At 39.1% G+C, this 23,193-nt stretch overlaps 1 protein-coding gene across 1 annotated transcript in view; it reads left to right on the forward strand.

Annotated features, from left to right (window-relative positions):
- The first annotated feature begins 1,104 nt into the window (after positions 1 to 1,104).
- LOC126417067 (RING finger protein 44-like) overlaps positions 1,105 to 23,193 on the forward strand; it is a 115,314-nt gene continuing 93,225 nt past the window's right edge. The window contains exons 1-3 of the mRNA XM_050084960.1: positions 1,105 to 1,310; positions 1,955 to 2,109; positions 21,819 to 21,987. Of these exons, the coding sequence (XP_049940917.1) occupies positions 1,955 to 2,109; positions 21,819 to 21,987 (324 nt within the window). The 5' untranslated portion in view covers positions 1,105 to 1,310. The remainder of the gene's footprint in view (positions 1,311 to 1,954; positions 2,110 to 21,818; positions 21,988 to 23,193) is intronic.

A 23,193-nucleotide genomic window follows, 5' to 3' on the forward strand; every position in this document is an offset into this window, starting at 1 on the left:
CCCCTTGCACTGTACTCAGCCGCCATTCTGTTGCGAGGTTTAGAATAGTCTTGTTGCATTCAAGGCAACCGTGCATTCTGCAGAGGTCGTGGCGGTGCAAAAAAGGTCTCTAATGGCACTTACAAACATTGCAAAGAACAGAGACAATTTGGTTGCCAATGTTAATTTTTCTGAAACAAGTCGTTACTCTTCTGGAGTTTTTCTGCGAATTATGGAAGCTTGACTTAAGTTTATCGATTGTATGCTGAGAAAATGATTCACATCCACAGTAGCTTTTCCTATCCGCAGTTTGTCGGCTGTATAGGCACATATACCATACTTTTGTCCAACCGTACTTCGGTTAAGTATCCAGGTCCCAAAATTATATTGTCCCGTCTCTTAAATAGTATGAACAGCTCAAGAAAACGTTCTGCATGTCTTGTCAAATAGTCCAATGTAGTTTTGCTTGAATTTAAAGATATCACGTCACTATTGTTAAACGAATATCTTCCTAACAATGCCCAAACTTCTCTCTTAGCAGCTTTATTGCTTCTGAGTACGTCCTTTCACGTTTAGCTGACGTGTATTTAATTTTAAAGATATGTATGAAGCTATGTTATAAAATCACGAGGAATGACAGTATAGCGCACAATTGTGCAATAAATTCGTCTGGCAACTCGTGACCATAATGAAAAGCCGCAATTCTCAGTCTTTTCTGTTTCATGCTCCCAGGATATAAAGGAAAAAGGTGCGCTTAGTTTCGTAAACACCACATTGGAAATGAGATGATGTCTAAGGACTCAATTTAAATTCCTTGCGTATTGTTAAGTCACTCGTAGGTATTATTCTCTGAAAAAACAACCTCGTAACTTAAACGATCAGTGTTTTTTGTGTGTGTGCGTCGCAGTGATATTCGTTCGCGGACTACGCGCCTGGGTTGGAATGCCACCTCGACGTTCGCGTGTGCTGCGATACCATAAACCGACGTATACATGTGCGGGCGAGAGCAGTCCCCCTCCGACCGCCAGCCCCGCTCCTGGTCGATAGCGCACTGCATGCCTGACTTGGCCCCCCTCGTCTATGCGTTATGTATGCGCAGATACGGACGACGGATGCAGTGCTAACTTTCGCGGAATATTTGTACGAGATGCCACGTAGTGACGACTGATCTTTCTCGCATCATACGCGTTGTAAGGTTGCAAGAACTTGCTGACAAAATAATTACAGTCAAAGGTTCTGAATAATCGTCAGAATTTGTCCACTGCCAGAAACTGCTATGCCTGATGAAAACTAAAGTTAATCATACCCTGCAGCAAAGGTGACATCCTCGGGTAATGTTAATACAAGAAACTGTTGATACAGTACTTAATTGTTCACTAGATAACAGGCTGCAGTCCTAGGCAGGAAACCTTTTCTCCGGTAGGCATTCTATATATAATAATTGCATGCTCCAGTGTAGTTTTTTACTGTCTTTAATTGCGTAGGTTTTACATTTGTTCCGACTGGAGCATTACTTCCCAATAGGGTAGATGAATTATAGATTCTCCCGTATGTCCATTTAATGTCACTTTACACTTGCTAGCGTGACGAAAATCGGAAAAGCTTCCGTTTGTAACAATCGATGTTTTTGTTCGATTTTTGTGAGAAATTTTGAAGGTTTACCATTCTTGAACTACAACCGGACATAGATCTGTTACAATTTCAGTGATACTTTCTCGAACGGTGGCTAATATAACTGTTATATACGACGACGAATGGTAAATAATTACTGCAACATTTGGCAGCCTTCAAGGCAAAGTTGGGTGTTTTTGTATAGCACAACAAGTGGAACTTTGACTTAGTTACTACTACTACTACTACTACCACTACCACCACTACTATTACAATTACTATTATTCATATAGTGATATAACAAACAATCTAATCAATAGTAGAATATTTCCATAATAGTGATTAATTTTATCATTGTTCACAGATGAATCCTAACAGCCGTGTGCCTCCTCTCAGGAGTTCATCACAATATCCTCGTCATGTCAGTGCCAACCATGTACCCAGGCCAAATCATCAGCCAAGATGGCCTGTCAATCACGTTCCATACGCCAAGGACTATAGGCAGTGCTACCAAAATGGGTAAATTATTCGTCTGAATATTGGAAATTCGTTTTTACGGCATCAGGGCATTCCGAGTGTTTATGCTGATGGCTGTTACTGGCCCTTAATATGTCACTTAATGTCAGTACACACTCTCCTGTAGATTGCAAATAATGATTTTTCTGTTCATTTAGAATCTGTAAAGTATGGCATGTTTCAGAATAGGATTAGGCTAATGGGGTCTGATTATATTAGAACAAGAAACCAGCTTTATACATTGAGCAGTTAATTGTAAAATGTCACCCTTGTATCTCTCGTGATTCTAATGTTGCGATTCTTGACTTCACATTAAATTAAAAACATAAATTTTACATATTCCACAAAAACATATGACATGACTACCCAAGGTTAATGTTTGCAAACACTTGTCTCAGAACAATTTGACATGACTCTATAAAACTAAAAGTAATGCTATGTAATTTTGCTTCATGAGCATAATTATTTAATGTGCATTTTTTTTACTTTTAAAAGGAAAATAACAATTTCAATGATGTAATTTTTTGTTTGAAAATAATGTATTTGTAAGCATCAAATTGGGGCATGTTGTTGGATAGAGCTGACATATAATCAGTGGGAACTACGGTGAGTCTGTTGATTTAAAATACTGTTACATGACAATATCTCCTGACAAATAAGAGTCTGGCTTGTTCTTCTTCACCATCTCTCTGCCATAGAGCCTAGGAATGTGCAGCAAACTTTTGTGTCATGAATAAGGAGCAATTTGTGAATTACAGACTGTGTAAGGATAGCTTCATCATTTTTGTCATATTTCACCTCGTAGATTGCTATAGCTCTTAAAGTCAGCAGTTACACCCATGTTCATGTCAGTTGAAGTTTGTGGGAGACGAAAAAAGAAAAATCCTCATTGGCCACCATATACACACAGATAATAGATTACATAGGGATGAAATTAACAAGAAGTTGCAGAGTAGAGGAGGGAAACAAACAAGGAAATTGAGGAAGAGATAAGCATTGGAAAAATTAATACTGAATAATGATGGTGAACTGTCCCAATATCAACAGCAAGTGGATGGGGAAGAAATGAGTAAGATGTTATGCAGTCACTTTGACAGACTTCAGATGGTTATTTGACATAGATAAAAGCATATCTGTGAAGTAGGTGATACACAATTATATTTCAAACAGTGCATTTCCATCGCATTACCAAGGAAACAAACATTGGATAAGTGTCAAAACTTGTGAGATGATCAGATTTGTGTGTTCTACTTCCAGTGTGCTAAGTAGAGGTGTAAATACAGAACTGTAGGTGTACCAGATGGATACCTTGCCTCACTACAGAAGAAAGGTATTAGGATTAATTAAGACTGAACACTCAGTAACCGGAAGAAAAATAAATAAAAATGAAAATCCCTTCTAATATTTTAGGGCCAAAAAAGAGCCTTGTGGTACCATCATACTGTGGTGTCAAGATAAAAAATAAAAATGAAATGCATTGGGACAGTTAAATAAGCTTGGTAATTGTTTATACTTAACATTCTATGGTCCTGTATGGAGTGATTCTGTGTACTTTCCTTTTCTTAGAATAAAAAACTAGAAAATGCCAAACAGTTTATAAGGGGTTTTGAGTATAATATAAGGGACAATCAAAAAGTTTCCATTTGAGGGCATTGCTGCAGCTTAATGTAGTGTGACTCTGATGCCAGTATACAAGCACCAATATGTAGGCAAGGGATTAGTATGTCATCAGGTTGCCCCATGTTCTGGAAATCGGGGAATTTCAAATGTATCAGGGAAATTAAAAAGAATCTCGCTTCTGTCTCAGTAGGTGAAATGATTAGTTTACTGTGATGTCATGCATCGCTGCTGGCCAGGTGCAGCTAAGTACATTCACCACTTCCCTACTCCACCATTTTGATGCTCCTCTTCTTCACGCCACTCCCCTCAGCTTGTAGCCAGTGCTGCCATCATTTCTTGGCACTAGCCTAGCCTAGCAGCTGTTGACGAGAGGCAAGGAGGTGTGAGTGATGGTTTATTTGGACCTGATTCTCAGAGACTGTAAATGCAGTGGCCGGAGATGGCGGGCATATGTGCACTAGTTGTGTGTGATTGATTGTGTGATGTTTGTGTGTGCTCTCGTCTTTTGACAGAGACCATGGCCAGATATTTAGCTGTGAGAGTGTGAATATCTTTTCTACATGCCTGTCTGCCGCTCAGTGATCATCTTTACAATGAGTTGCTACCAGTCCTCATTATTATTGAGACTCACAGTATTAGCACAAGTTATCTGTTGCGTGGATTGATTACCGCAGTCTCATTTCATCAACATGCTGTGTGTGACATGCCATACGAGTGGATTTCTGCGCCGGGACAAAATCACAGGTCATTTCTGCTGTTATCCCTCAACGGATCGGGCCTGCCAATCTGAAGCCCATTATATCCCACTAATGCATAGGCCCTGCCCATCGGATCTAGTTTCACCAATTTGTCTGCAGGCCGTGCCTATTTGTACATGTCGTAATGCGGCTGATTTTTGTGGGTTATCCATGGACCTCAGGAATTGCTACTTTCCCACTGCAAGTATGTTGCACAGTGTGGTGTTTTATAGACATTTTATTTATTCTAGTACATTTTGGCACGTCAAAAGTAGTTTATATATTAGGAAGTATGAAGTGTAAAACAATAGATATAACACATTGGGTTATAACCAACAATAACAAACATAGTAGAACCAACACTTTATTGGTTACATGTATAGTGTTGGTTTATATAACTCTTCCGTACCTTATACACTTCTTTCAAGAGGGCTACTTTTCCTGATGTTATTTCTGAAATCACTGAAGGTGTTTTAAATCTTTCTTTCGAATCCAAGGAGATGCATACTTTTGTCCACAATTGCGTTTAGTTTTTATTGAAATAAACAGGTGGTCTAAATGGAAACACACACACACACACACACACACACACACACACACACACACACACACCATTTGGCTTACTTTCTCCATCTAAGAACATTTTGTTACAAAATATGTTGATGTTAGTACTTAAGATTTTTGCTCTTCTCAGAAAACGCCATCTGCTTGGAAGTTTTTAGAGTTTTTCCTCGTTTTGCACTATTGTTTCTTGTACTGTAGCTGCAAAGATGGCTTTAAAATACCTTCAGTTATTATAAAGCAGCTACGTTCAGTGTGGTCACATAAATGCGCCCCTCCCCTGAAACTTCCTTTCAAATTTTGTGTCTGTGGTCCACAGTTTGAATACGGTCAAGAAATTTTTCTGTCATCTCTTTGTACGCTCTGTTTTATATTCTTGTTTGTGTAATGTTCATGTGTCAGTTTTCATAAGCAAGGTATTTCTCACAAGGGAACCTCCCCATCGCACCCCCCTCAGATTTAGTTTTACGTTGGCACAGTGGACAGGCCTTGAAAAACTGAACACAGATCAATCGAGAAAACAGGAAGAAGTTGTGCGGAACTATGAAAAAAATAAGCAAAATATACAAACTGAGTAGCCCATGTGTAAGATAAGCAACATCGAGGACCATGTGACCACAGGAGCGCCGTGGTCCCATGGTTTGAGTGAACAGCTGCGGAACGAGGTGTCCTTGGTTCAAGTCTTCCCTCGAGTGAAAATTTTAAATTTTATATTTTCGCGTAGTTATGATCTGTCCGTTCGTTCATTGACGTCTCTTTTCACTGTAATAAGTTTAGTGTGTGTGTGTTTTGCGACCGCACCGCAAAACTGTGCGATTAGTAGACGTAAGGACGTGCTTCTCCAATGGGGACCGAAAACATTTGATCGCAAGGTCATAGGTCAACAGATTCCTCCACAGGAAAACGTGTGTGATATAGTCAATATGACACTGGTGATGGCATGTGCATCACATGACAGCAATATGTTGTCGACCCACCTAGCTTGCACACTTGGCGAATGGGTAAAAAGATTCTTCTACCTTGCCTGATATAGGTTTTCTTGTGTATGTGATAATCACGCCCAAAAAGTGATGAAAACATAAGAGTTTGTCAGACAATAATCGTCTGAAAATAAAAAATTAAACTTTTCACTCGAGGGAAGACTTGAACCAAGGACCTCTCGCTCCGCAGCTGCTCACGTTAACCACGGGACCACGGCGCTCCTGAGCTCATACTGTCGTTGAAGTTGCCTATCTTGCCATGGACTACTCAGTATGTATATTTTGCTTTTTTTTTTTTTTTTTTTTTTTTTTTTTTTTTTTTTTTTTTTTTTTTTTTTTTTCCATAGTTCCACACAACTTCTTCCTGTTTTCTCGATTGATCTGTGTTCAGTTTTTCAAGGCCTATCCACTGTGCCAACTTATAACGAAGTCTGAGGGGGGTGCGATGGGGAGGTCCCCTTCTCAGTATAATTGTATATTTTTCGATACTGTCATTGGTTCAGCCCCTTCATTGTATTTGTATCAACTAGAACATGCTGTATCTTGAAAACCACTCAAACAGAAGTGGCGAATTTCGAGTAATAGCTACATTTCTCTTGTTTCCTTGTTAAAATTTACTTCCTTTGGTGAAACAAAGTGGAGTTTCCATGATGTCACCCTGCTAACATCCTAATGCACATGCAGTTGTGACAGAATCCTGAAACAGTGGTTCATTATATGAGGAAATGTGGTCAGTTCAGGTCAAAAGTTTATGAAAAATCATATCTTTGATATAAGAACAAATGTGTAATTGCTGAACATGCCTTGTTACAAAGTCACACTAATTCTCATTTCAGCTGCTATCAGAGACTTCAAAAAATTGCTCTTCATTCCATTACGTAAGTCTACAGTTATTCGTATAATGCGGTAGATAAAAAATTCCACAAGCTTATCATGTAGAAAAATACTTATATATTTCTGTGTTACCATTTAGCAAAATCTCGTTCCGATAACTCGGACTTCTTATTTATGAGGCCTGAGGGTCGCTGTGAATATTTTATCCTTGCATTCTGTGAGTACAGTCTCGAGGTCAGGCCTCTGCAAACACACAGCCAAAGGCTGCATGTATCAAAGAATCTGATGGAAATATCAGTGGCTCATCAGGAAAATCCGTTTTTTGCGTGGTATCTTGCCTTCGAAGGTGTACCAGCTTTAATTTTTGCCGAAGTGTTGTCAACAAACAATTTTCTATCCTCAATCATGTGGCACCTCTCACAGTGTTCTAGTAGTATATCAGGGTGAAACCAACCAGTGCGAAATTCAATCCTGAATGGTTGGAGGTTTGAGGACATCAGGGCCCACAAGGTGTCAGAATTCCAGGCATATTGCACAGTATTTCTGAAAGTCTTTCACTCTCAGCCATGGGGAAGGAGCTAAGCACTCGAAGGCAATCGGAGCAGTTAAGAATACAACGGACATTAGTCTTTTTTGTCAGTCCGCGGTAAATGAAGTGCGAAGAGTGTTAAGTGATGCATAGACTGTTAAAGGCAAAAGAAAACGGTGGAAAATCCAGCATGAATAGAACAATATTATGAAAAGGGTAGTTACTACTCACTGTATAGCGGAGATGCTGAGTCGCAGATAGGCACCACAAAAGACTGTTGGAAAGTGTGCTTGCGAGTGTCTAGCTCCAGGTGTGTGTGTGTGTGTGTGTGTGTGTGTGTGTGTTTTGACTATTTTTAACAAAGGCTTTGTTGCCCGAAAAATTCACTTCCCAACAGTCTTTTTGTTGTGCCTATCTGCAACTCTGTATCTCAGCTATACAGTGAGTAGCAACTATCCTTTTCATAATACTGATAGACTCTTAAAGGCTGCACATCATCTCACTGACCTTAAGGGGATTTTATTTTCAATAACTGCATTGTTTTTTCACCTTGCCATTTTAGTGATGTGTGTTAGACCATTAAAAGGGTTATTCCAATAATGCTTTAAAACCTAAGCGAGGAGAACAGTAATGGCAGGTGAGTTGGGAAATCTCACCAACAGAGTGGCGCTGAAAAGCGACCAGAAGTCTGTGGCCTTTCTGACATACCTTGCGCAGCTTGATGTAACCTTTGGCTTCCATTATGGAAACTTGCCACTGGTTTTTCAGCGAAGAGGGAGGATCGGCAAGGTATGCCTCAACACCGTGCTTTCCCGATGTTTTTATGCTTCCTGCTTCCTCTTTAGACAAGGGGGTTGATTTCATTAATACTTTCTTCATTGAATGTGCATTCTGAAACCAGATGTATCCATCTATTAACAACCCTGATGGTACATACCAGCCAACTCTCCTGATTTAGGCGGTAGACTCCAGATTTTCAGCTTTTTCTCCCACTTCCCAATTATTCCATTATTGCTCCTGATTTTTGACTTACGATCAAAGGGTGTATACGTCCCGGGAGATCTGGGAAAAACCCGGGAATTTTTTAGAATTTCGGGATTTTTACTTGTTTTAGTTTTTCGATAAAATTTTTTTAGGTTTGACGTGTAAGAACTGATATGTTGACAAAGAACTTTAGCCCAGTACTGCTGAATAATACTGCAGCAATGAAACATAACACAGAGAATAACACAAAAATTAAACTGTAGTTGCATAGAAAACGAGTCATTTACACAGTGCACGCACAAGTTTACCTACACCGAAAAGTGTCAAAGGCTTTACACCGAAAAGTGTCAAAGGCTTTAGGCTGAATATTATGCAGTACGTTGGTAACAAATAATGTGCATTTGATGTGTGTGAAGTCACATTTCTAACAGATCACTGGAAAATATTATGAATAGTGGCTTGAGAAGTGTTACTTTCAAAGTAAATTTCCACACAAGATGAATTATGTTATGTGTGAGAATGTGCAGTGAATTTCTTAAATCACAGGGTGTTATAACTCTCATTCAAAATGTAACACTTGAGGATCAGCCATTTGAAAAATTTCGGGCCCAGAAGATAAGTCATTTATGCCGCTATTTAAAATTTTACCGGCGCATTTGTGTTTGATATGGCTTAGTGTAACACACGCTAAAAAAAAAGACCGACCTTCAAGTTAGTTTTTATATTTAATGTTGTTCTTTCATAGATAAATTACGCAATCAATGGCAATACCAGTTCGCTTCTTTTCTACTTTTTTGCCGGTGAATTGTCTCTTTGTCTCCGAACAGCTCTAATGTTCACTACTGCTTCTTTTTAACTAAACCTATAAATAGACAACAGAAGGCAGCACCAGTCAGGCGACAGGTAGCAGGACATCCGTACCTTGCTCTCGTACGAAATTAGTCCAGTTTTAGAGTGAAAACCTGTATCAAATGCAGCTACTATATTCCCTGCTCTAAAATTTGCTTTCAGCAAGGACGAGGCTGTTTTTTTTTTTTTTTACCCCTTCCATTCCTCAGTTTTTCTGATTTTTATTATTGTTTTTATTTAAATACAAAAGCTTGCAGTTTAATCGTTGTTAAAAGACCTTCAGTTACTTTATTTTGTTTTAGAATAATAAGAGATTTTTTTTCTCTAAAATATTTTGTGCATTTTTACAGTCTTTTCTTTTCGGATTTTTGTGTTGCTAAATTTTTACCTCCTGTCTTTATTTTAATATTTAATTTCTTTATTTTAATATTTAATTTCTTTATTTTAATATTTAATTTCTTTATTTTAATATTTAATTTCTTTATTTTAATATTTAATTTCTTTATTTTAATATTTAATTTCTTTATTTTAATATTTAATTTCTTAAATTTGGTTTATTTTTCAAACATTTTTGAATCACAAAAGGTATTGTGTGAAATGTATATTTAAACATTTGTGGGAGTTCGCATTATTTATTTTAAACTGCTATCATATTCACTTGTTTTAAAAACATTTTAATTATTATTAGACAATACAACAAATAATTTAGAAATAAGTACCATGTTTAACAACAAATACTGTAATTTATGAATTGACTTTGGAGAGTAACTCATTTGGAGCTGTGTGCGAGAGCATTGATTCGTTCTGTAATAGATTCTCGCTCTATCTGAGCATTTTGAGTGGTCCCCTCAAGTTTTGCCTTCTTCTCTTTAAGCTGTCTTATTTCTGTGTCAACAATCTTCCTTTTAGTCATGATCCTTTTTCCTGAATAACTCGTCATTTCTATTTTTGAGGTCTTCAGCATATTGATCTCGTCAGTTACTTACAGAGTGTATAAGGGACTTTGTTATAAGCACTCATTGCACTCCGCCGTGTCTTGACTGCGTCGTACACCAGTCTTGTGCTCACTACAGATTGTTCCCTCATATTCTCGAAGAGGCACTCTTTGTTCACCGAGAATCCTAGGCGCTGTGAACAACATGAAGCCTACATGTTCCAATTTCCAATAAAACGGTGTCTACTCCTTCGATTTCTTTCATACATTTAAGTTGCTTTAAGAAAGCGAGGTTGACATTAGGGCCGTCCATTGATACTTGTAAAAGCTTTTTCATTGCCTTCATGTTTTTCTTGAAGGACTCGAGTAGCTTAGCTGCCGTCGAACTGCCTAGAAAAGCCTATGCATAGTAACGGATGCACACGAGATTTTTATTTTTTTAAATGTTCCAATCATGCACTAAAATGTCCATCTGGATTGTTTTGCACACCTTGTTCAAGGATTCGTCAAAACAACAGTTCGTGATGCGTTTACGTGGTCAGCTTTAATTTCAGTCTCAAAGAAAGGAGCTAGTCAGTATTGCACGATATAACCAATTTTGTCCTTTTGTAAATGCGTGCTCTTGGCCACTTCACTGTCGGGGAACATTGCGGGGAAAAGTAACACGTTGTTCACAGAACTACGCAGTGACTTGTGTGAAACGATGCACTCCAAACACCACAATATTTCCGCTTTTGTTACTTCGTCCTTTGTCATCCGATCAATTCCTCTGTTTATCCCTGGGTTTTGACATTGCAGTGATGTACTTGTGCGGAGGTGTAACAATTCCAGCGGCCAATGCCACTGTTGTTGACCCAGCTGAGTCCGCAGATGTGGTAGTGGGAGCAGAATCTGTCTGCTGGGCTGAAGTGGTCGCTGCCGGTCGGGTGTAGACGTACAAACTTGCTGTGCTTCTCATGGCAGCTGCTTTCACGACGTGCTTCTTGGATTTTGTCATGTGAATTGTAAGAGCCAATCTTCCCATAGTACGGATGTTAATGGGGGTGCCTGGACATAATCCACATTTAGCACTATAAAGGTCTGTGGGTACTTTCACCAACCAGTCCTTGAATGCTGGACCCGAAAGCCAGCTATCCTGAAAGCCAATCGCCATGGCGTAGTCGCAGTAATTGTTGGTGGGTAACCTTTATTGAAGAAAGAGGAACTTTGGATGTAAATAAAGCTGCGCCTCGTTATTACGCATAATGAAATAAGACACAATGAGTGTTACCTACCTTGTCAGTTTATAAAACTTTGCCCCGCACGTGCGCAGAACTGAATTCAACAGGTATTCCTGAGCCCACTGACTGCTGACAGACTGTGTGATTTGAAAAGCAAGCGATGCACGCTTGACAACACTTGTCTCTGCCAAGCACCAATTAGCATAAATCACGAAATTATTAGTAGTGCTGTGTTTGTTGACCCTTTAAGAAACTATGAATGGCAAGACTTATCAACCAGTCTTACTCCAGTAATCTGTTGCAAGAGAGTAGCTAATTTTACATGTACAGTACAGCACCACAGTTATAAAGACGAAAGATATTAAGGCCACCGTGCTCAAAGTGCTGAAGGCTTCACCACCCTTTCGTTCTAGCTTATTCCTTACCATGAGGCTAGACCCCCCCCCCCCCTCCCCCACCTCCCCTGCTGCTGTTGGTTACTTGCTCTCGTCTCCCATCCATGATTTCTAAGTTATGAAGTCTGCCGGTTACAAACGACTTGGCCTCCCAGTTACTGTACAGCTGAGGCGCTCTACTGTATGGCAATTTCCAAAGTACTTTGGACTTGGTAGACCTTCTGTTGTACATACACAGATTTTAATTGAAAGCCTAGATTCTGTACCAGCGTACATGTTGTATTACTTGTAGAGGAATGATTTACCCGCTTAAGTTAAAAATATGGTTTTACTTGACATCCAGTATATTGATAATGTTGCTTTTTATGTATCTGTCCGTACCTAGAAACATAATAAACAGCTCTTCAGCTATTATTGTTGTCTTCACATTATGCTTTTTGCTGTTCTTTGATGTACTTGCAAGCCCCTCCATATTTTTCTACTATAATAAACAGCTCTTCAGCTATTATTATTGTCTTCACATTATGCTTTTTGCTGTTCTTTGATGTACTTGCAAGCCCCTCCATATTTTTCTACTATAATAAACAGCTCTTCAGCTATTATTATTGTCTTCACATTATGCTTTTTGCTGTTCTTTGATGTACTTGCAAGCCCCTCCATATTTTTCTACTAATAAAGTCCGCAGTAAAGGAAACACTCTGGATGATAATTCAGTTTGTACATGCCTTGCGAAACCTATTTAAGGATTTCCATGCCAGAGTAGCTCTGTATATTTGGACCACAGAATCAGAACGGTTGCCCTTGGAGTTTTGTGTGATCCAATGGCTGGAGAACGTAGATGTTGCGGAATATGCTCTAGTAACTGCTTCCATATCTTTGAATGTTTGTTGCAAAGACAGAGCACAAAAATAACCCGAACCGTGCTAGCTACATGGTAGTCCGTGATCATCTGAAGAACAAGCTACTCGTTTCAATAAACTCGTTTTTCAAAACTCTTGCTCCAAACTTTCCTTCTTAAATTATTGACCAACTTACGTAATGTTATTGTTTACCACTTCCCTGACATCTAGTATTTTCCTATAATACTGTCTCGACCTTTTTTTTTGTCTCTCTTGACATATGCCAAGTTATATTTTTTGGCATTGGATGTATAAACGGCAACTGTTGTATTTGTATTTAATCGTGCTAACAGGGGCTGTATTATGGTGTTTCACGGTATTGGGATTTTGAGCAGGCATGTAACGATGTTAGCTGCTGAAAGCGATGGCTCGTCTTTCGTGTGATTGATTGCTGGCTTGGTCGCCTCACCTCCCCATCTCAGCTCGCCGCGATCTCTCTTCCCAGTTCATCCAGTCACTGGATCGCTTTGCATTGACCAGCTGACACCATGGTGACTGCTCCTAATCTGTCCCATCCTTCATTGCCACTCCAGTCCCAGTCAGGCAGAACGCAGAATGCTTTCAAAGATCCCTAGACCTTGCTGTGAGTGCTCGCAGCCTTACATCAGTGGGTGTTTAAATGTTGTACAGTATATTCGGAGTTTTGAAAAAAGCAATGTAAAAGTTGTTGCATCACTCTTTGAGAAAACATGACACCGTCTACGGCTAAGTATGAACTTTACTTTGTAAAGGTTCTCCTAAATTGCTGCAACCATGATCACGAAATGAAAACTACATAAATTGTGTTATTGGAGAATGGCTTATGGAAAGGTTGTGGGTTTTATACTTCCAAGCACTTTAGGAAACGAAATCCAGCAAAAAACAACGCGTTTTGGACAGATCTTTGATTCACTTCAGCATTTGAAGTGTATGTTTGCGTAATACGAAAGTAGAAGTAAGAAATACATCAAATACTGCAGTTTAGTTTCCGAAGCAATCTTAGGTTCCTGCCTAACCATGCCCTCCAAGAAAAAACAGCAAACCATTGTTAATGCCCAATATTATATGTGAAAGTTCAGCTTTTCGTGAAGTTATACTGTACTTACATTACTTTAAACCATTAACCTTTCGTCTCCGTATGGTCGCGCTACTTAACAACGATGCTGCTAGTGGTTGATTACATAACATGTCTTATACTCTGAACTAGGCCCATGAGAAAGAAGGCCACGGCGTGTACATTACAAAGAATGGCCTGAGCTCACTCGTTCGCTTAACTCAGCGGGTAAAATGCATTTCTAAATCTGTCAACTTGCAACTGGGTGCGTGCATACTAATGAAAATTGCATCTTGTACTGGAATCCGTTATTATGAAATATTACTGATTACTATTCGTACAACAAAATTTGAAATAAATTCTTGATAGAAATGGTATAATAGCTTGGTTATAGGATTTTGTCTCTTTTTCATAACAGTTCCCCGTTCATTGAAGATGTGGTGCCTTACGCAACTGAAAATCATTTTGGCATGATTTTAATTGCCAAATTAGTGCCTAGTAGTAGGCCTACGGACTTCCTATGATTGTAGGGCTAACAAAGGTTAGTTTCCATAATAATGGATTCCAATAGACGATGCAATTCTCCTTCGTACATACACATCTGCGTATGAGTTAACCAGTGTAGAAATGCACTTTGCTAAGTTGAGAGAGCTCAACCTACCTTCATAACGTACATGCCGCAGCCTGTGTTTCTCGTAGGCCTTGTGCTCTGAATAACTGCGGTCATTCGCTGGCAAGATCACGTGACATGAGCTATGACTGACTGGCAAAAGCGCATCGCTCAGCGCAATCTCTATTTTAGTGCTCAGGAAGCTACCATGCTGTAATTTGTGGAATTTGTATATATATACTTTCGCAGTACGAAAATAAACTGTGTGCATATTGTCTCGCATCAAACTTTTTTTCCAGACACATTGTTTTTCCCAGATTTGTTTCCTAAAGTGCCGGGATGTCCTACGCCAGTATGAGACTTTTACGATTCAAAGGACTGATAGGTTTTACAGCTCCGAGGGAAAGTATACTGTTGCTTAACACGGATGTATTTTCACCTGCTTTATACGTAATTTCATCCAGGAGAAGTTTGTTTTTAACCGGGAAATCTGGAATTTTTTTGTCCACGTATACACCCTGGATCATAAACCCTAAGATAGTCGTTCTGAAAAACCCATCAGTTTTGTTTTTGGCTAATTGTGGAAAGTCCTTTGCTTATTAGTCTTTTTTAATCGATGTGCTTATCAGAATTTGTTTCTGTGGTAATCAGTTCATGCAACAGATAACTTGTGCTAATACTGAGAGACTTGTTAATAATGAGGACAGGTAGCAACTCACCGTAAAGATGATCACCCAGCCGCAGACAGGCATGTAGAAAAGACATTCACACTCTCACAGCTAAATATCCGGCCATAGCCTTTGTCAGAAGACAAGAGCACACACAAACATCACACAGTTAGTCACACACATTTCGTGCACATATGCCCACCATCTCCGGCCGCTGCATCTACAGTCTCTGAGAATCACGTCCAAACAAACCATCACTCATGCCTGCTCACCTCTCGTCAGCAGCTGCTTGGCTAGTGGCAAGAAAGTCATGTGCAACGTGTACTCTGTGCTCTTTCCTGCACATTTTTTAGAATGTATACTTGTTCAGTTTTGTGCTCTGTTTGGACTTGCATTTGTGTGTTGTCACTGTGCCAGTGCTGCCAAGTTAGTGGTTTTGGTACCTGTCTAGTGACTAGTGAGCATCATAGTAGGTTTTAAAAATATTGTGGTGGTGTTACAGTAAAATCACTTGATCCATTCATCTTGCAGAAAATAACACTATTTATTAACATCTATTAGTTCTTGAATTGATATCACCTAAACATTTATAATATACGGTATTCTGTCGTCATTACTGTATTGTTATGCATTCTGGTATTAATAAATCTGCAGCTGCTTGCAGTGTACATATATATCATGCCAGTGTTTATGTGGTATTTTTTACACAACTGGATATTGTTTTAGCACTAAACATGGGTAAAGTAAAGACACAGTAAGTCCAGAAATGTTGTGCTGAATGGCTGTGCGGTAGTAAATTTGTAAACTGATCAGAAAGAATTTTTGGTGATGACAAGAGCATCTAGCAAGTTTTGTTGTAGTATGTTGTTTGTACCTTATGCTGACATATAAGCCATAGTGGCACAAAAAAGAAAAAACAGCTGCAGCACACTAAAGAAAAATACCAGTCAAAACCATAACGGAATCTTTAAAAGTGAATCAAGCTGAGGGTTCCCTTGCATTTTTTGCCATTGTGCAATCATATCATGTGGTCACTTGCATGGGTTGTATGTGAATATAATTGGAGATCCTTTAAAATTTATGCTGTAATAATCTTGTTACAATGTTTATTCTTCGTACTTTGTGATAATGTTTTCTCTTCTGCTATATGATCCTTGCACCCAGTAGTTTCCAAACACTATATTTGTTTACAAAATATGACAGTACACATGTGATGTATTACGACAATGAAAGGAACCTGTGACCCCACTGGAGGTACTCTATTTTACTTATATTATGTTTACCGTTAAATATAAGTTTAATTTTTTGTCAAAAGAAACCCAAAACCATATTCTGAAATAGTGTTTTGTTTCTCCACTACACAGTGCTACAAGTTCCTCCAAAAAATCCTCTCTCTCTCTCTCTCTCTCTCTCTCTCTCTCTCTCTCTCTCTCTCTCTCTCTCTCTCTCATATCAAACGAAAGCGATGGCATGTTGATACACACACAAACATGCACACAAAATTCAAGCTTTCGCAACCAATGTTTGCTTCATCAGGAAAGTGGGAAGGAGAGGGAAAGACTAAAGGATGTGGGTTTTAAGGGAGAGGGTAAGGAGTCATTCCAATCCCGGGAGCAGAAAGACTTACCTTAGGGGGGGAAAAAGGACAGGTATACACTAGTGCGCGCGCACACACACATCCGCATGTACACAGACACAAGCAGACATTTGTAAAGGCAAAGGTTTGGGCAGATATGTCAGTCGAGGTGGAAGTACAGAGGCAAAGATGTTGTTGAATGACAGGTGAGGTACGAGTGGCGGCAACTTGAAATTAGCGGAGGTTGAGGCCTGGTGGGTAACAGGAAGGGAGGATATACTGAAGGGCAAGTTCCCATCTCCGGAGTTCTGACAGGTTGGTGTTAGTGGGAAGTATCCAGATAACCCGGACGGTGTAACACTGTGCCAAGATGTGCTGGCCGTGCGCCAAGGCATGTTCAGCCACAGGGTGATCCCCATTACCAACAAACACTGTCTGCCTGTGTCCATTCTTGCAAATGGACAGTTTGTTGCTGGTCATTCCCACATAGAAAGCTTCACAGTGTAGGCAGGTCAGTTGGTATATCGCGTGGGTGATTTCACACGTGGCTCTGCCTTTGATCGTGTACACCTTCCAGGTTACAGGACTGGAGTAGGTGGTGGTGGGAGGGTGCGTGGGACAGGTTTTACACCGGGGGCAGTTACAAGGGTAGGAGCCAGAGGGTAGGGAAGGTGGTTTGGGGATTTCATAGGGATGAACCAAGAGGTTACGAAGGTTAGGTGGACGGCGGAAAGACACTCTTGGTGGAGTGGGGAGGATTTCATGAAGGATGGATCTCATTTCAGGGCAGGATTTGAGGAAGTTGTATCCCTGCTGGAGAGCCACATTCAGAGTCCGATCCAGTCCGGAAAGTATCCTGTCACAAGTGGGGCACTTTTGGGGTTTTTCTGTGGGGGATTCTGGGTTAGAGGGGATGAGGAAGTGGCTCTGGTAATTTGCTTCTGTACCAGGTCGGGAGGGTAGTTGCGGGATGTGAAAGCTGTCTTTAGGTTGTTGGTGTAATGGTTCAGGGATTCCGGACTGGAGCAGATTCATTTGCCACGAAGACCTAGGTTGTAGGGAAGGGATCGTTTGGTGTGGAATGGGTGGCAGCTGTCATAATGGGGATACTGTTGCTTGTTGGTGGGTTTGATGTGGACAGATGTGTGAAGCTGGCCATTGGACAGATGGAGGTTGACGTCAAGGAAAGTGGCATGGGATTTTGAGTAGGACCAGGTGAATCTGATGGAATCAAAGGAGTTGAGGTTGGAGAGGAAATTCTGGAGTTCTTCTTCATTGTGAGTCCAGATCATGAAGATGTCATCAATAAATCTGTACCAAGTTTTGGGTTGGCAGGCCTGGGGAACCAAGAAGGCTTCCTCTAAGCGACCCATAAATAGGTTGGCGTACGAGGGGGCCATCTTGCTAACCATGGCTGTTCCCTTTAATTGTTGGAATGTCTGGCCTTCGAAAGTGAAGAAGTTGTGAGTCAGGATGAAGCTGGCTAAGGTAATGAGGAAAGAGGTTTTAGGCAGGGTGGCAGGTGATCGGCGTGAAAGGAAGTGCTTCATCGCAGCGAGGCCCTGGACGTGCGGAATATTTGTGTAGAAGGAAGTGGCATCAATGGTTACAAGGATGGTTTCTGGGGGTAACAGATTGGGTAAGGATTCCAGGTGTTCAAGAAAGTGGTTGGTGTGTTTGATGAAGGATGGGAGACTGCATGTAATGGGTTGAACGCATCTCTGCCTACGTAGATCAACACCATCAACTTTCCATTTCATAATATTGCTACATTCCATCCTGGATTTCCCATTGTTCAATTTGAAATGTATGTTTGACAGAATTCAGAGTATTGTTACATGGCAGTCACTAAATGTACTTCAGTACTGTTTTTATTTCTTAAACTTTAATGTTATATTATAGAATATATTTCTTTTATGTTTGTCTGGTCTGATGCTTTATCTTGCCAGGAAAGTTCATAGATCTTGTATGGTAGGATGAAAGTGTTACCAAAGTATGAAATCTAGTGAAGAAGGTGACTGAAAAGACCTCTGTGAACATTTTTATGTTCAGTTTGCCAGGCTTGTCATATGTTCTGGTTTGTGTCCATTTTTCTGAACCCCCTTGTAATATTCAGTCCTAGAATCTTGACTGTAGCAGACGGTCCATTACAGTCTATGCTAATTCAGGGAAATATTGCCAGGCAGCTAATGTTTCATACATAGTCTGCACACAAAGAAAAGAAAATTCATAAAGAAATTAGTGTGATGTAAACTGATGCCAAAAAGTATTTCAAGCCATCTATCTTAAAATATTTGTTACTCCATTTCCATCAGTTGTGAAGGAGCCTCACAACCATTATCGGGATGAACCCTTCATTACCCACATCGTTGCTGAAGTCTGTCAATAGCTACTTCAGTTTTCCAAATTCAGTTGAGTGTTCTATGCAGCAGTGTAGGTTTGTGTCCTGATCCAACAGACATTTGCAGGAGGGCGTGTGACAACTGATAATCCTCTGTTGAAAGAAATATGTATTATAAAGAAGAGTTTTTGATGCCATCTCTGCTGCAATATTTGTCTTCAGCCCATCGTTTGAAAAATTACTTATATGGTTTGAGACAAAATTTAAAAAAGAGATAGTAGTAACTCAATATTGTTAATGCACCGGTGAGTTGCCATTTCCAGCTATGTGTTAAAAGGATGTCTACTGTAGTTATGATTTGAATTGTTGTTAAAAATTCTTATTTTCTTTCTTAATAACTTTTCAGTTAAAAATTATTTTCTTTCTTAATAACTTTTCAGTTAAAAATTATTTTCTTTCTTAATAACTTTTCAGATACATTGTATACGATGTTGGACAAGTAGCATTCAGTGTTGGCTGAAAGTTAATTCAAGTAGAAATTTTAAATTTGCGATGACTTTATCTAATGAAATATGTGATAACCCTTGTATACAAAGGATCAAGAAATGTGCTGTTATTATTTTTGTGTGTGTCTTGTTAGATTACTTTAGCACTTGTGTATAATTATCCAATTTGCTACTGTCCCAGATGGCAATTATTGGGACTGGAGCTGTGTAAAAATACACTCTCTATCATTTAAGACTGAATATAATGCCTGAATCCCTTGTGCATTTTACACATGCAGTGTGTTTTCTCACAGCTTAAAATTTGTGTGAATTTTACTTAAAAGGACTGATAGTGTCACCTAATGTGCTGAAAATTACTGAAGTTTCACATATTGTAACACCTAATGAAAAGGCAAAACTTCTGATAGGGATTTCATTTAATCGTAAGATTGACTGTGCTTCAGATATAAAACCAGTTTTGACAAACTTCAAATTTGTTATTGATTTTAATCTCTGGTATAGTTTTCTGTTAATATCAAGTTCTTGCACTGGGATTCAAACAGTTTGTGTGATGATTTCATACCATCACATATGTTAAAATGTTTGATTCCACACAAAATATGTTTTATCTTTGAAAGCACTATCACATGGTCTTAATATGAATACCTTAAAGTCAAAGTATTCAATGTGGTGTATGAGATTTTGGAGTGATTAATTGTAATTAAATACTGGGTTCTGCCATAAAAGTTTCTTTTAAGTTATGATTTCTTAATATGTCACTGTCACAGCTATTATATGAAAAACAATTTTAGCCAAGTAAAATTTTCTGTACATACATTAATTCTGTGCTTTGATAAATTTGTGTTTTTAAGCATACATCTTAGGCATACAGATGTGTGTCAATATTTGCTTTGCGTTTGAAGAGGACTGATATTTTTGTAGCCTTTTATGTGAGTGTTCTACAATGTAATGTTCACCATCTGTGTATTTAAAAGTGGAATAAAAAACTAAAAAAGGAAGCTAACAGTAGCAGAAGAAAAATTCTTGAGTAAAATTTTTTCTCATTATTATTATTTTTTTTTCTGATTTAGGGTCAGCAATTACGGAGTTGCTGTGACTGCAAAGTTAATAAAAACATAAATTCATCTAAAAATGACTTTCGTTTACTTTCCCTTCAGATCATAAATCCTGTAAAGGGGACAACTTGCTGTTCATTCAAAATTAGAGGGTTTATAACACATTCGTAAATACAGAAGTCCTTACACTTTTTTATTTTTATTATTATTTTTTCCAAATTACGTGTTTACTTATCCTTGATCTCAAAATTTGTCAGGAAAAAATGCTAAAACTTATCTTGAAACCAGGGAAATCACTTCGGAAAACTTCTGGCAGTCTAGGGCATTCTTGTCTTTCATGTGTGCACGTGGTAAATGCGAAATGCATACTACAGTGATATTACTAAGTGCATCCAAGATGGACCAACATGCTGTTATTGCTTTCTTTCCTGCTGAAGGACAAACATCATTAGACATCCATCAGATAATGAAGAAGGTGTATGGGGCAGCATGTTGGTCAAACACTACCGTTGTGGAATGGTGCGCCAAGTGCCATGCGGGTCATGATTCGACACAAGATGCTAGTTACTGTGGAAGGCAAGTCTCAACTGGGAGACTAAAGTTGGAGACACTTGGTCACCCATCTTATAGTACTGTTTGCTCCCCACGAGCATATCATGCGTGCGGTCCTTTAAAAAAGTCTTTGAGGGGTCAAAATTCCTGTCGGATCTGTTTGTCCAACAGACAGCTTATGGACTTCATGTAGCAGAACACAGTGCTTTACCAAATATGTACCTTCAACCTGGTGTGGCAGTGGGACGATTGGCTCAATAATTGTGGCGTTTTTGCCTGATTGGCATTCTGATTATGGCCTGTACAGCCTTCAAATTGTAACGTTTGAAGCATAGGGATGGCACATTAGTGCAAGATTCAATTGATTTAATGCCCTTCCTTGTTGACGTCTTCATTAGAGAGCATAACAATTATGCATTCAAAAATGAATTGTATGGCTACTTTTAAAACTACACAGGCAGATGGCATATTTTAAAAAATCACTAAAAGTGTGAACCTAGTAGCACCAATGCCAGAAAAATATATTCTTTTTATCTCAGCAGTGACGTTGTCGTAAAAGTATCCAGATTCCTATAACGGGCACCCAGGTGTATAATGTTCCGTTTGCTAAGTTTTGAAACTTCCGTTTAATCAGAGTATTTTTTCCAGTTTGTTTCACTGTTTTAATATTAAATTCATTTTTTTTTAAATTTTATATATCTCTGGCTGCCTGCTGGGATGTAGTTTCTGTGTAGTGTATGGTTTATGTATGTGATATTTCTGCAAAATTATAAACTCTCCTGGACTGAAATGCTTCACCTGCTTCAGTAATTTTCTTTTCCATTCTTAGGGATTGTCCAGCCATGCAGATAGCTGGTGGTAATGTGCCTCCAAAAGAATCCGGTTATCTCAGCTACCCGAAACCTGGAAGTCCACCTGTTAATGGCCATGGAATCTACACACCAGAGATTGTGCCTGGTGATGTTTCTCCACCATTGCGAATAAATATATGTGCACAGGTAAGCCACAAGTATAATCTCTGAAGAGAGAAACCACTGTTGAAAATCTCATGTGACTGCAGAATCATTATTACTGTTTCAGTGTTTAACATGAAGTTGAAGTTGATATATATTTGCCATATTTTAAACAAAAGGTTAGAGAGAGAGAAGGCTTCTATTAGCATACTAATTTTTCATAAGGAGAAACACATTGTAGTCGGTCTTGATAAATACTCAATGAGATTGCCACAGTTGTGGTGTTCAAAGCATTTGAATTGCATTAGCGTACATCTATTGAAATTGTGAATCCATCTATGTATTGTTTGAACATTGCATATACTGTTAAACGAGACAGACGAGATGTCACAGAGCAATGCATTTTACCTGTTCTAGCGATGCTGTTGGTCTCCACCCGTAGAGCCGCTGAGTCATTCTCAGAGGGAAATGGTATGAGGCTTTACCTTCACTAACAACACAAACATATGCTCTCGAAAATAAATAAGTTAAAGAGGTTAGGCCAGTCAAGTTTAAGTGAGCGGTTTCTTGATGTAGCAGCAATTTAAAGCCTGACCAAAAAAGTGAAGCACCCAGAAGACATCGTCAGACGGCAGTGTAACTTCATAAGTGTAAACATCTGTTGGAGTTATGTAAATGAATAGAGTTGCAATTTTCTGTGGCTGGCTTGTCAAATCTTGTAATATTCAGATTTGTGTGGCATTTGGATGTGACAGCAAATGGCTACTCTGCAAATCGCAATTAGATGCTCGGCATAGTGGTCATCGAACCACCTTACAGTAATTCTCTATTATTCCAGTCTCAAACAGCGTGCAGAAAAACAAACACCTATATCTATCCATGCAAGCTCTGATTTCCCTTATTTTATTGAGACTATCATTTCTCCCTATGTAGGTCTGTGTATACAAAATATATGTATACGTACTCTCTCAATGTACTCTGTTAATCATGTCTGTTATGGATCAGATACCTCACAGCGGTACTACAAAAAAGGACAGACATATGTGGTGTAGGCAGTCCCTTCAGTAGTCTGCGGCGTTTTCTACATGTTCTGCCAATAAAACAGTCTTTAGTTCCCAACAACATTTTCTATGTTTCTTTCTGATTTAAGTTGTTCATAATTGTAATTGTAAACGGGCTTTAAATTTGACTGATTTATCGTGTAACAGAAATTTAACGGGTTCCTTTTAACACTCGTGTGGATGACTTCAC

This window comes from Schistocerca serialis, chromosome 8 (assembly GCF_023864345.2).
Source record: "Schistocerca serialis cubense isolate TAMUIC-IGC-003099 chromosome 8, iqSchSeri2.2, whole genome shotgun sequence".
Lineage (NCBI taxonomy): Eukaryota > Metazoa > Arthropoda > Insecta > Orthoptera > Acrididae > Schistocerca > Schistocerca serialis.